Source organism: Rhinatrema bivittatum, chromosome 18 (genome assembly GCF_901001135.1).
Source record: "Rhinatrema bivittatum chromosome 18, aRhiBiv1.1, whole genome shotgun sequence".
Classification (NCBI taxonomy): Eukaryota; Metazoa; Chordata; class Amphibia; order Gymnophiona; family Rhinatrematidae; genus Rhinatrema; species Rhinatrema bivittatum.
The window spans coordinates 17,330,424-17,343,168 of record NC_042632.1 but is presented as its reverse complement, the minus strand read 5'-3'; the positions used below and the strand labels follow the sequence as shown (position 1 = coordinate 17,343,168).

Sequence of the window (12,745 nt, the reverse complement as noted above, 5' to 3'; positions counted from 1 at the left end):
TTTGTTGAATGATTTCATCACACGTGTGAAGACTTACATCTCACTGTCTTCAGATAACACTGGCAGCGGTTACTACCCCAAACCAAATAAGCCTGATACTTCACTTGGAATACATATCCAGCGCAGCTCACTGCTTCAACGGCAGGGGGAATGAAGAAAAGAGGATTTATATTCAGACAACAAACAAGGACTGAATTGCACAGGCTGGGTAAACAAATGAGTGGGAGTAGCTTGCTTATTGCGGCGGTTACTACCCCTAAGCAATTAAGTTAGATACTTTACTTTGATGCGGCTCCAGCACTGCTCTCTGCATCAGTCAGGGGGGAAGGAAATTGGAACCAAAAAGTTACCAATAAGGGCCAAGAGTAACAGATAAGTATGAGAAAAATAAGTGTGAAAGCTTGCTAGGCAGACTGGATGGGCCATTTGGGCTTCTTATGCCGTCGTTTCTATGTTTCACTTTCTCTGTTTTATTCTCCATTTCTTTCAGAATAATAATCTGCATATTAAGATGAGAATTTCAATGTATTGTCCACAATGATTCCAACACCCTTTTCCTGGTTAGTGACTCCTAATATAGAACCCAACACTGTGTGCCTATAATTCCCTATGTGCATCTCTTTGCACTTGTCCATATTAAATTTTGTCTGCCATTTAGATGCTCAGTTCCCAGTTTCGCAAGGTCGCCCAGCAACTCTTCACAATCTGCTCACGTTTTAAACACCTTTGAATAATTTTGTCTCCTCCACATATTTGATCACCTCATGTTACCCCCTTTTCAGATCACTTATGAATATGTTAAACAGCACTGGTCTCAATACAGATCTCTAGGGTAATCTATTGTTTACCTTTCTCCATTGGGAAAATTGGCCATTTAGTCTTACTCTGTTTTCTGCCTTTTAGCCTGTTACTAATCTCTCTCATTAGGGTCTTTATTTATTTTTAATTTTTATATACCGACATTCTTGTATAATTTATTTATTTATTTATTTATTTATTTATTTTGAATTTTTATACACCGATATTCCTATAAAGAATATAGATCACACCGGTTTACAATGGAACAGAACTTTCGCTGGGAAGGCGATACATTAAACAATGAACATTAACCAGTGAACATTTAACATTTAAACAGTTGGAATCAAGGAACAATAGAAAACAGAGAGCAAAATAAATAAAAATATGAATAAATAATAAGATAAAGTAAAATGAATAAAGTGACAGTACATATAGTACATTATTTAAAACTAGAATGTGTCCTTAAAGGGCTGTGAAGAGAAAGTTCTGAGAGTCCACTAAATGATAGTCATAGGACTTGCATTCATGTTTTGGGACCTGCATCAAGGAGAACCAGGGTTTTCAGGGAAAGTTTGATTGAACAGCCAAGTTTTTAAGTCTTTCTTGAAGGTTAGGAAACACTGTTCTTGACGGAGGTCAGGAGGGAGAGTGTTCCAAAGAGTCAGCCCAGATGTAGATAACGCTCTTTTGCTTAGAGAGGATTTAGTAGGGGGGACTTTCAGAGAGCCTTTGTAATTTTGCCCATTGGCTATATTTTTCCGGTTGTATTTTCTCTTCCTTTTCTTCAGGGCAGTCTGTAGCTAGGGTTTCCCACATATGAAGTTTACATTAAAACAGGAGATGCAGGGAAAAAAATTACCTTTGTCAAATACATTTAACATTAATAACAATGAAAATTGTTAACAAAGGATAACTATGAAAAAAGAGAAAGGTAAACAAAAGTGGAAGAAACATAGAAGTTAAAAAGAAAAAAAAAAAAGAAAAAAAACGAAAAAAGGTAGCACCAAGGGTTGCACGAAGGGGTGCACAAAGGGGGAGTGCCCCTTTGTCACGCCCCTTCGGCGCGCGACGCCAGGTGGAATGGCGCCGTTTACCGGCTCGATGCTGGGCTGGATGACATCACAAGGGGGCGGGTCTCATGCTCACTTTTTCTTCATAGCGATCTCCATTCACATTTTAAAGCTGATTTTTTTTCTGCTCACTGTTTTTCTTCATAGCGATCTCCGTTCACATTTTAAAGCTGATTTTTTTCATTTTTTTGAGCTTTTCTCTTCAGTGAAGCATCTCAAAAGTGCCCGGAGCTGGTGGGCAGCCCCCTCCGCCTCGGTGCCAGGTGGAATGGTGCCGTTTACCGGCCCAACGCTGGGCTTGATTCTTTGTCAAATTCCTTCTGAAAGTCCAGATATACTACGGTATACTGACTGACTCACCCAGGAAAAGGATCACAGAAAACGAACACAGAAGATTAAAAGTGAGGGAAGCCTCACTTGATTTTTAGAAAAGTGATGTTTGCGAGGAGTTAAACTAGATAAAATGACAAGGTTGGATGAAATACATCGATGATATTAAGAGAACTTAGAGAAGTCCTGCAGCTCCACTGGCTGATCTTTTCAACGCATCTTTAGAGTCCAGAGTAGTTCTGGAGGACAGGAAACGAGGATGTGGATCCTATTCACAAAAATGGAAGTAAAGAGAAGGCTGGGAACTACAGGCTAGTTAGTCTGACCTCTGTGGTGAGCAAATTAATGGAATCGCTGCTAAAACAGAGGATAGTGCAGTTTCTGGAAACCAATGGATTGCAAGGTCTGAAGCAGATTAGTTTTACTAGAGGTAAATCTTGTCATACAAATCTGATCAATTTCTTTGACTGAGTGACAAGACAGTTGGATCAGGGGAGAGCATTAAATGTAGTGTTCTTGGATTTCAGTAAGGCCTTTGCACAGTGCCACATAGGCGACTTATGAATAAATTGAGCACCCTTGGTATGGGCCCTAAAGTGACTAGGTTAGAAATTGGTTGCATAGGAGGTGATAAAGAGTAGTGATTACATGGAGTTGTTTCTGAGGAGGGGGGTGTTACTAGTAATGTGCTGTAGGGATTGATCTTCATATTAGTTCTTTTCAAAATTTGTGAGCAACATTGCAGAAGGCTTGTCAAGAAAGTTGTCTTTTTGTCAATGATACCAAAATCTGCAATGGGGTAGACAGCCAGGTGTTGGGTTGGAGGTGGACCCATGGCCTGGTGCAGGATTGGTACGGCCCTCTGGTCGGACCCAGAGAGCGCCTGCCACCAGGAGGTGGAGCTCAGGAGGCTAGCTGGAGCTTCGCCAATAGGAAGCCGGGGGTTCCCTCAGGTTGAGCCTTTGGTTACCTGGGCCCCCTGGTCTTAGGTGGGCCTCACAGGGTCTCCCAGAGCAAGGGAGTGTGGTCAATCTTCAAGCAAGAATGTCCAGAGGTCGCAGTAGGCCAGAATAGAGTGTCCGAGTGGATAGCGAGGATCAAGGCCAGAGAATCAGTCCAGAATGGTCAGCCGAAGCAGGGGTCAGTACCTGTAGTCAATCTGGGAGTAGTCAGGTCTGGCAGAGATCAAGTTCCAGGCAGCGGTCAGACATGGTCGGTGAACAGGCAGAGGTCGGATCCAGGCAGCAGTCAGACAAGGTCAGGAGCAAGCAAAGGTCAGTAACGTGAGATCAGTCCGAAGGGTACTACCTGGAACAGGAGACACTGGAACAGGCAAACTAGAGACACCGGAGTGTGCGACCCAATTGCCAAGGCAATTTGCTAGTGGCTGAGCCCTGCTATATATACAGGGCTCAAGTGACGTCAGAATCAGGCGCTGCCCATGAGTTTCCCGTGCTTGGCCCTTTAAAGACGGGAGAGCTCCGTGCGTGTGTACTCTAAGGGGCAGGGCCAACGCCGAGGAGGACGTTGAGCCCCGCGGCGAGGGGCACTCCGAGGTGGAAGGCCCCGATGGGCCTGGGGTCGCTCGTGGGTGCCACGGGTGAGCAGTGCTGGGATTGAGAGAGCTGGTAGACAGGCTCGCCAGGTGAGCAGACCTGGTCGCAGCACCAGCGTGGCCGGGAAGCGCAACACCAGAAAGATATGAAAAACATGGGGAGGGTTCTAGTGAAGCTCAAGGAATGGTCTATGGCCTGGCAGCTAAGATGTAATGCCAAAAAATGCAAAGAGATGCATTTAGACTGCAAAAATCCAAGGGAAAGGTATAGTATAGGTAGTGAAATTCTTCTAAGCACAAAAGAAGAGCAGGGTGATTGTATATGATGATGATAAGGTGACCAGACAGGTGGATAAGGCAATGGCAAAAGCTATAAAGATGCTTGAATGCATAGTGAGAGGAATGGTCAGCAGAAAAAGGAGGTGATATTGCCCCTGTATAGGTTCCTGGTGATACCTCACTTGGAATACTGTGTACAATTCTGGAGACCGCACCTTCAAAAGGATATAAACAGGATGGAGTCGGTCCAGAGGGTGGCTACTAAAATGATGAATGATCTTGGTTTTAGAGCATAAGGGGATAGTCTTAAGGATCTAAACATGTATACTCTCAGGCCCAGACATAGGCATAAGCAGCATAGGAAGTGCCTAGGGTACCAGATTTTGAAGGTGCCAAAGATCCAGGCCATAGAGGAGCTTGCTACTAAGCTTTAAAGCCATATGACAGCAGAATTTCAAAGAGGCACCACTGTGACACTTTGTCTATGGGCATCAAAATCTTAAATCCAGCCCTGTAGAGGAAAGCTGGGATAGGGGAAATAAGATAGAGACATTCAAATACCTCCAAGGTTTCCATGCACAGGAGACGGGCCTCTTTCAAATGAGGCTCTAGAACAAGGGGTCATGGGATGAGTGTGAAAGGGACTCAGGAGTAATCTAATTAAGTTGTTCTTAAACAAGAGAGTAGTGGATGCATGCAACAGCCTTCCCGCGGAGGTGGTGGAGGTATGGACAGTATATGTCTTCAGGAGAGCATGGGACAAGCAAGGAGGTCTCTGAAGGAGGGGTAGGAATTGTATTGCTGAGCAATACAGTGTGAATGGGCAGACAGATGGGCTCTGTGGTCTTTTTCTGCAATCATGTTTCTTTCTATCAAACATAGTAAACATCCCTAAGCCATAAATATCTCCATTCAAAATATATATATTGAAGGACCATCATATAAATGCCAGTGGAAAGTGTTCATAAACCAAATCATAGGTCAACTACCATGCGTACATTAGGGTAGACATTCAAAGCTGGCTGGGTAAGTAAGGGCCTGATTCACTAAGACATTTCTTCCATTCTGTGTCTGAGAAAATGCCTTGACAAATCAGGCAGCCAGTTAAATTACAATGTATAATCAGTGGCACAGCGAAGGCACTACACACACACATATACACACATATACACACATATATATATACACACACACACACACATATACGCACACATATATACACACATACACACACATATATACACACACACACATATATACACAAACTAAGCCAGATAAGGCTACCCAGCTAAGTTTAGACCTGCATTATGGCACATCTAGACTTGTGTATATACTTGTGTGGCTAACTCTGAATATTGGTAATTAGTTGTATAAGTTATACGGCTAACTCGTTTCACTTCCGATCTGCCCAGTACACGCCTACATTTTGTGCATGTAACTTTTAGCTGTATAAGGGACGTATGCAGCTAAACAGCGGCCACTGAATATAGGTGCATATTCAGCGGTTGCTACTTAGCCACATTAGTCCTGCTTATCTGGCTAAATAGGGCTGAACATGTTTTGAATATTGGCCCCCAGATGTTTTAGATATTCACTTAAAAATAACCCCAAAACTAGCTTGCTTGTACTCTGAAAATTTTTATAAAATCTCAATAGTACTTAACCTAAAGTCCAAAAGCATACAACAACTGCCCTGATATATAGCCGTGTTTCAAAAAATTAATCGTCTGGGTATCTCTTGATTATTCTTCCAAAATCAAAATCTCTTGATTATTCTTCTAAAATCAATCCTGATATCCTTCTGTTTACATGTGAATCTGTGTTTCTGTAATTGTTTTCCCTAAACATTATTGTTATGGGTTAGTTGCATCAGTTTCTATCTACATGTTTATTAACATCTTCAAAAAATATATAAGTTGGTAAAACATGATTTTCCATTGTTAAATCCATGTTGGCTCTCCCCATTAAGCTATATCTGTCCATATTGCTAGTCATTTGGTTTTTAATCATAGTTTCTACCATTTTGCCAGACACTGATGTTAGGCATACCATTCTAGAATTTTCTGGATCAACTCTGGAGACTTTCTTAAAAACTGGTGTTATATTAACCACCCTCCAGTTTTCAAGGCTGATTTCAATGATAGGTTAGAGATTACTAGTAACAGGCCTGCAATTTCATATTTGAGTTATTTCAGAACTGTGGGTTGAATACTGTCTGAACCTGGTGATTTATTACTCTTTAATTTGTCCTTGCTCTAGTACATCTTCCAGTTTCATAATGATTTGCTTCAATTCTTCTGAATCATCACCGTTAATGAACACTTCTGGTGTGGGTACCTCCCCAACATCCTCCTCTGTAAAGACTGAAGCAAATAATTCATTTAGTTTTTCTGTGATGGCTTAGTCTTCTCTGAGTATCCCTTTTACTCCTTGGTTGTCTGCTGGTCTGACTGACTCCCTCATAGGCTTCTTATTTTCAATGTACTTTTAAACATTTTTATTATTTGCTTTTACTGTATGTCAAGCTTTGAATTATTTCTAGTCCTGCCTTATTATGTTTTAGTTATAATTTGCCAGTGCTTATTTTCTTTCTTATTTTCCTTATTTAGATCTACTTTCCATTTTTTGAAATGTCTTTTTGGATTTAATTGCCGCTTTAGACATGTAATTATGCTGGTAGTCATTTGGTCTTCTTTCAACCTATTTTAAAGAATGGAATACATTTTATCTGAGCTTCCAAGATAATTTTTTTATGTTTCTTGCAAACTTTTAACCTTTAAAACCATTCCTTTTAGTTTTTATTTATAACTAATTTCCTCATTTTATTGTACTCTTTTTAAAGTTAAATGCTACTGCAATAGTTTTACTTAATATCCTTCCTCCAGTAATTATGTCAAAGTTAATTGCATTATGAAAACTATTGCTAAATATTTTCTTTTCCAAGTCCCAGGGCTAATTCCTGGCTCCTGGCAGAAATTTGTGGCACAGGGAACAGCCAAGGGCACATGGTATTCTGATATGATTCTCCTATGGACTACTCTGCAGAGGATTCCCCAGAACCCCTGAGGAGAGGAAAGAGTGACTGCCCCTCCTCATTTTGCTATCAGCAATGGGAAACCATTGCTGGTACTGATGAATATACAAATTATTATATTTAAGTGTCACTCGCCATCTTCCTTTTAAAGGCAAAAGAAGGTCCACTGGGGAGAGTGGGATGGGGAGAGAGAGCGCCTATCTACAAAATCCTTGTAGTAGTTAGCTATATATGCTACTATAGGAGGCCCACCTAGTAACTTGCGAGTTTTAGGTAGTAGTGAAAGCCTTAGGGGCCACTTTTACATGCAGAGTGAGTCATATGAACAGAACAGTGCACTCTTGTGAAGATTTGTTGTCCTTTGGAGTGAAGAAACACACAATGATGACATTTGTACAATGTTCTCTCAACCTAGCTTGATGGACTCTGTACCTGGGTAATATCAAGCTAGGTTGAGAGAACATTGTACAAATCTCATCTTGGTGCGAAAACGCCATAATGTGGTTTGATAAATTACCCTATTAGAAACATATAAACATGATGGTAGAAAAAGACCATATGACCTAGCTAGTCTGACCATGAAGAGTTCTCTCCCCTCTCATCATCTCACTCTTTCTCTGCATTGGCAGCTTGGATGTTAGATCACCTACTCAAAGAAAGACAAGCTTCTATGCCTTCTCTTTCTCTCCCAGCTACTGTGGGCCCTCTTAACCCATTCCTGGGTGTGAAATGAAACATGGCATACATCAGACTTGAGGAGTACCTCAAGCTTTACTCTCCCACATCTGCACTGTGGCTAATCCCAGCTAAGAACATAAGAACAGCCATACTGAGTCCTTCAAACCTTGAATCCTGTTTCCAGCAGTGGCCAATCCAGCTCACAAGTTACCCCACTTCATATGCTATTGATGGGGTCTAGCTGAGATTTTAGACATGAAGTCTGGCTGTTTATAATTACTCTTCTGTGCTACTTCTAATTAGTTTTGGCCCTATAGTTTCCTCCAGTTCTTTTCAGCTTCCAGCTGAATAGGGACTGGCCTCTGGGCTGCAGCACCATGAGCCCTGATTTGCAACCATCCCACTTTATAACCCTACAAATACACATCGATGCTTATAACAAAATAGCAAAGGTTGGTAAAATAATTCCAAAGCGTTCAGTCTGTGTGCTTTTTCTCTTGGTTATTATAGGGTGGTGCTCAAATTAGCCTAGCCGAGGTATGCAGGTCTGCTGAGAGCACAACACGTTGGTATAATCTCCTCAGCTACAGATATCTGCCAAATGAAACCATGAAAAAGAGGCAGAGAAACAGCCGTTTGGAGGTGTCCGATCAAGAGAACATGGTAGGGAAGAACTTTAATCATAAGTGTGTAAAGAAACCAAAGTGTAACTTTGGAACATGGCCAAGGAGCAAGGAACTGATTATTTTTGTCATAATTTGAAATAACGATGCACAAATTGTCATGGCTTGATCAAATTAGAAGATCAAAAAATGATTTGGTGGATAATAGTTGAGGTACCTCTGCTTCTGTAAACAGGGGCACACATGCATGTTCCTATGGTACCTCTGTTCCTATAATGGTAGCACACATGTATGGTTTAGTGGTGTATCTGCCCCTGTAATAAGGACATCTGCATTGTCCAGAGGCTTTCTGGAGTCTGCAACAGGGGCCCACATGCCTGGTCTTCAGGTAATTTGGTGCCAGCCAGTAAGTGCTCATAGCTTTAGTGCTTGCTCTATCAGGAATATACAAGTTGATTAATGTTTAAAGAAGTTTTGGTACATGGAGACTTTGTCATCCTACAGGACTCTGTGTCTGCACTTTTGGAGCAGACTGCTGTTGAGCTGGAGGCTGTTGAGAAGAGGCGAGAAGAAAGCAGAAGCACATTGTGCGCAGAAGAGAACTGGTATGTATAAACAGCAATACTAGGAAAGGACTGGTAGCAGTGAAAGGCTGCAGAAGACCCAAAGTTCACTTAAGGAAATGAAGCATGTAGTTGAAAATGAATGGTTAAAAATATAAGCTGCTGTATGACAAAGACCAAGTTAGGGATAGGTAAATATGGCTCAGGTTTACTATTTTCTTCCTAGATGTAGAAGATTATAGCAGAACTTAAATAAACTAAATGCACAAGATGAGTACACTGTGTATGTGGTAGTACTCTGAGAAAAATTAGTAATAAAAATACACCTAGTAAAATAATGTGATTGGATTGGATTGGATTGATTGGGAAACTTTCACCTTCTTACCATAAGTACACTACAGATTTTTGCTTTGAAATGTGTATATATATATATATATTAGTATAGATGACTTAATATACTTTGGCAGTCCTCTATTATTGGGTTTCTCAGACAGACTTATGTCAAATCCCTGGATTATGCGAGGGATGGGCCGAGGGACTGAGAATTCTGTCTCACCTTGGCTCTGCTGAAATGGTACTGGGATGGAAGGTTTGGTGAGGGGAAAGCATTCATGCTAACATGTGTTGCTTGTTTTATTTATTTAATAAGTTGTATATACCGTTTTTAAGTTAATAACCATCACGACTGTTTGCAAATAAGGCACACAAAAATAACATTAAATATCTAAAAAATACTAAAAGTTAAAAAGTGCCAATCAATTAAAATTCGGTTACAAAAATAGTCTCAAATATCAAAATTTTAAATGTATGTAAAACAACTAAAAACTAAATCCATTTCCCAACTTTATACTGCATTTAGAAATTCAAACTATTTTAAGATGACTATGTAAAATAAGATAAAATATATAAAACAGCTATCATATTATGCAATACAGATTTCTTCAAGATGCTAAATAACATCAGATAGTCTGCCTGTCATTTACACAGCCTTTCTTTACTTCTCATCAAACTCACTCTGAAAAGCCTGTTTAAAGAGCCAAGTTTTTAAAATGCCTTTAAATAGCTTATAGTTTCTTTGTAGTCTTATTTCCAGAGGCATACTATTCCACAAGTTAGGACCTGCTAAAGACAAGGCTCTGACACGAACCTGTGTCATTTTTGCTGCCTTAACTGATGGGACCGTCAATAGTGCCTTATTCGCTGATCACAAATTCCTTTGCGGTACATGTACTCGCAAAGCTGTATTGAGCTATTCTGCTTTTTCATCATGGATTAGTTTATGTATTGTGCATAGTGCTTTATGTTGTATCCTTTGTTCTGCAATAGGCCAGATGAAGAAGATGTGGTTGAAGAGGAAGAGGAGGAGGGATGTGAAGATGAGGGGGGAAACTATATTGAAGAGGAAGACATGGCAGTGCAAGTGCCTACAGAAACAGCACTCAAGGTAATGAGGAGAGAACAATGCCTAGTATAACTGGAGTTTCCCAGTACGTAGCCAGATCAGTCCAGACTCCTGGGTTTTGCCTCCCTTCCAGCAGATGGAGACAGAGAAAGTTTTACTAACACTGCTACTTAACCATGTGTGCCACCTGCAGTTCCTCAGTATTTCTCTGTCTCCAGCAGATGATAGATGGTGCAAAACCTGTAGTTCTGCAGTCTGGGCAATCTTTTCATTTTGAGCCTTCCTCCCAAAGGTTTTTTTGAATCCTAGTGGGTTCTTCCCTGCCCGGTTGAGGCGAACAAGTCGGGGGTTGGTGACCCTTGTGTGTGCTTGGTCTGTGTGCCCATGGGGTGTAAATCTGGTGGTCCAGATCCCTCTCCTTCACGAGGCCGCTGAGGCAGCTGCAGGCTCAGGGTATTCTTTTATTCTGAGGCAGTCTGTTCTTTTTTTCTACCCTCTGTTTCTCAGCTTTGGAGGAGTTGAATAAAGTTTAAAAAAAAAAAGAGAAAAGGCTGTAGCACAGCTCTGCTGTGCATGTGGCTTCCTTCTTATTGTCTTAGCAGCTGGTGTGTTTTTCTTTAGTGCTGAGGTAGGTTTTTTCCCCACTTGTGCTCTTGGGCAATTTTCTCCTTCATTGCAATGGGCCGTGAGTCAGCCTGCTGCGTGTGCAGCTCAGTGTGGTCGCGACTCAACCGGCTCTGTTTGTGCACCTGATGTTCCGAGGGCAGGGAGTACTCGTCCCAGGGCCTGACAGGCGTGACAAAGCATCGGAGGATCACTGCTTCTGCAGTGCTCTGGGGTTTGAGCCGGGGTGCTGATCCCTTCCCACTCAGTGCGGGAGTGGCAGCCATCTTGGGTTTACTTTCGGCCATTCCCGCACCGTTAGGGGGGGGGGGATGTTTCTCCGCACTTGTCTCTGGCCCGTTCTGTCTCTGGGTGTGACCAGGTGAACACGGAGGAGGAAGGGAGCCCCATGCTGCTGGTCCCTAGCTCCTATCCTGAGGGGGCTGGAGCATCAAAACCATTCTCAGTGGATTTTGTGTTATTACATGAGGCTTATCTTGCCAAGCAGCTTGTGCTCATGATGATTCAAGGTCCCTGCCACCCCAGCCACCGCAAGGGGGGGGCAGTAGGGCCAAGACAGGATCGTTCTATCAGGAAACAAGTTTCACCTGTCCAGAGATTAGTGGGACCTCCTTCGGGATTAGGCTCAGGTGGGGATGAGTCGTATAATTCTGACGATGCTCCCATGGGGACAGGGGAGCCTCCTGGCCAGGATGTACCGGTGGATCCAGTGACAGGAGGTGTGCATCAGGGGGATGATCTGGAGGGAATCCCGGTCCCCAAGGGGGATGACCCGAAGATAGTTCATCTTTTTAGGAAGGAGAAGCTAGATGCCTTACTTCCTCTGGCTTTTCAGGTGCTTGGGGTTAAAATTCCCCAGGAGGACTCTGATTTGGAGGGTGCAGATCCAGTCCTGGATGGGATGCGTGGTCTCCCAATGGCCTTCCCATATCACAAGTCTGTGATGAAGCAGGTGGAAGCAGAGTGGGAAACTCCAGATTCCGGTTTAAAGGTGGGAAGGGCCATGGCAAAGCTTTATCCATTGCCTGAACAGACATTGGAGCTTTTTGCTCTTTCTAAAGTCAATGGTGCGGTTTCAGCTGTTACAAAAAGGACGACCATTCCGGTGGTAGCGTCTGTGGTGTTGAAAGATGTGCAGGATTGTTAATTTATTTATTTAAAACATTTTATATACTGTTTTTTATATGGAAATAATCAAAATGGTTTACAAAGTAAACGTACATAATCTTGTATCACAAACATGAATGAATAAAAATAAAATAAGGATATATCGAATAAATAGAAGAAAATACAAGTCAAAGTAAAAATAAGATAAATTAGAAAATACTATAAAGTAAATAAAATAGTCAGAGGCGAGGTCAAAGTTAAATGGTGTCAACAATGTTGAAAGCACATTTAAAAAGATCGGTTTTTATACGCTTTTTAAATTCGTTCCTGTTATCTAAGTTTCTCATGTGGTCTGAGATGGAATTCCAAAGCTGAGGGCCGGCTACAGAGAAGGCACCTTGTCTTGTGATGTCAAGATGGGCAATTTTTATTGTTTGTATTTGTAATAAAATTTTATGTGCCGATCATAGGCTTCTTGAAGGTTTGTAAATGCAAGGTTGAGAACTGAGCCAGGTTGAGATATCATTTAATAGATTATGGATTGTGATGAACATTTTGTATTTTATTCTGTATTCTGTTGGTAACCAATGTAATGAATAAAGTATAGGTGAAATGTGGACTCTACGTGTGAGGATGCAAGCTGTTGCATTCTGAATTAATTGCAGCGGACGTAATGTTTTAT

At 41.6% G+C, this 12,745-nt stretch overlaps 1 protein-coding gene across 1 annotated transcript in view; it reads left to right on the top strand.

The window, feature by feature from the left end:
* Positions 1–12,745, top strand: part of WWC1 (WW and C2 domain containing 1) — a 297,528-nt gene that overhangs the window by 262,391 nt on the left and 22,392 nt on the right. The window contains exons 16-18 of the mRNA XM_029583831.1: positions 8,255–8,407; positions 8,872–8,972; positions 10,257–10,374. Coding sequence (XP_029439691.1) covers positions 8,255–8,407; positions 8,872–8,972; positions 10,257–10,374 — 372 coding nt within the window. The remainder of the gene's footprint in view (positions 1–8,254; positions 8,408–8,871; positions 8,973–10,256; positions 10,375–12,745) is intronic.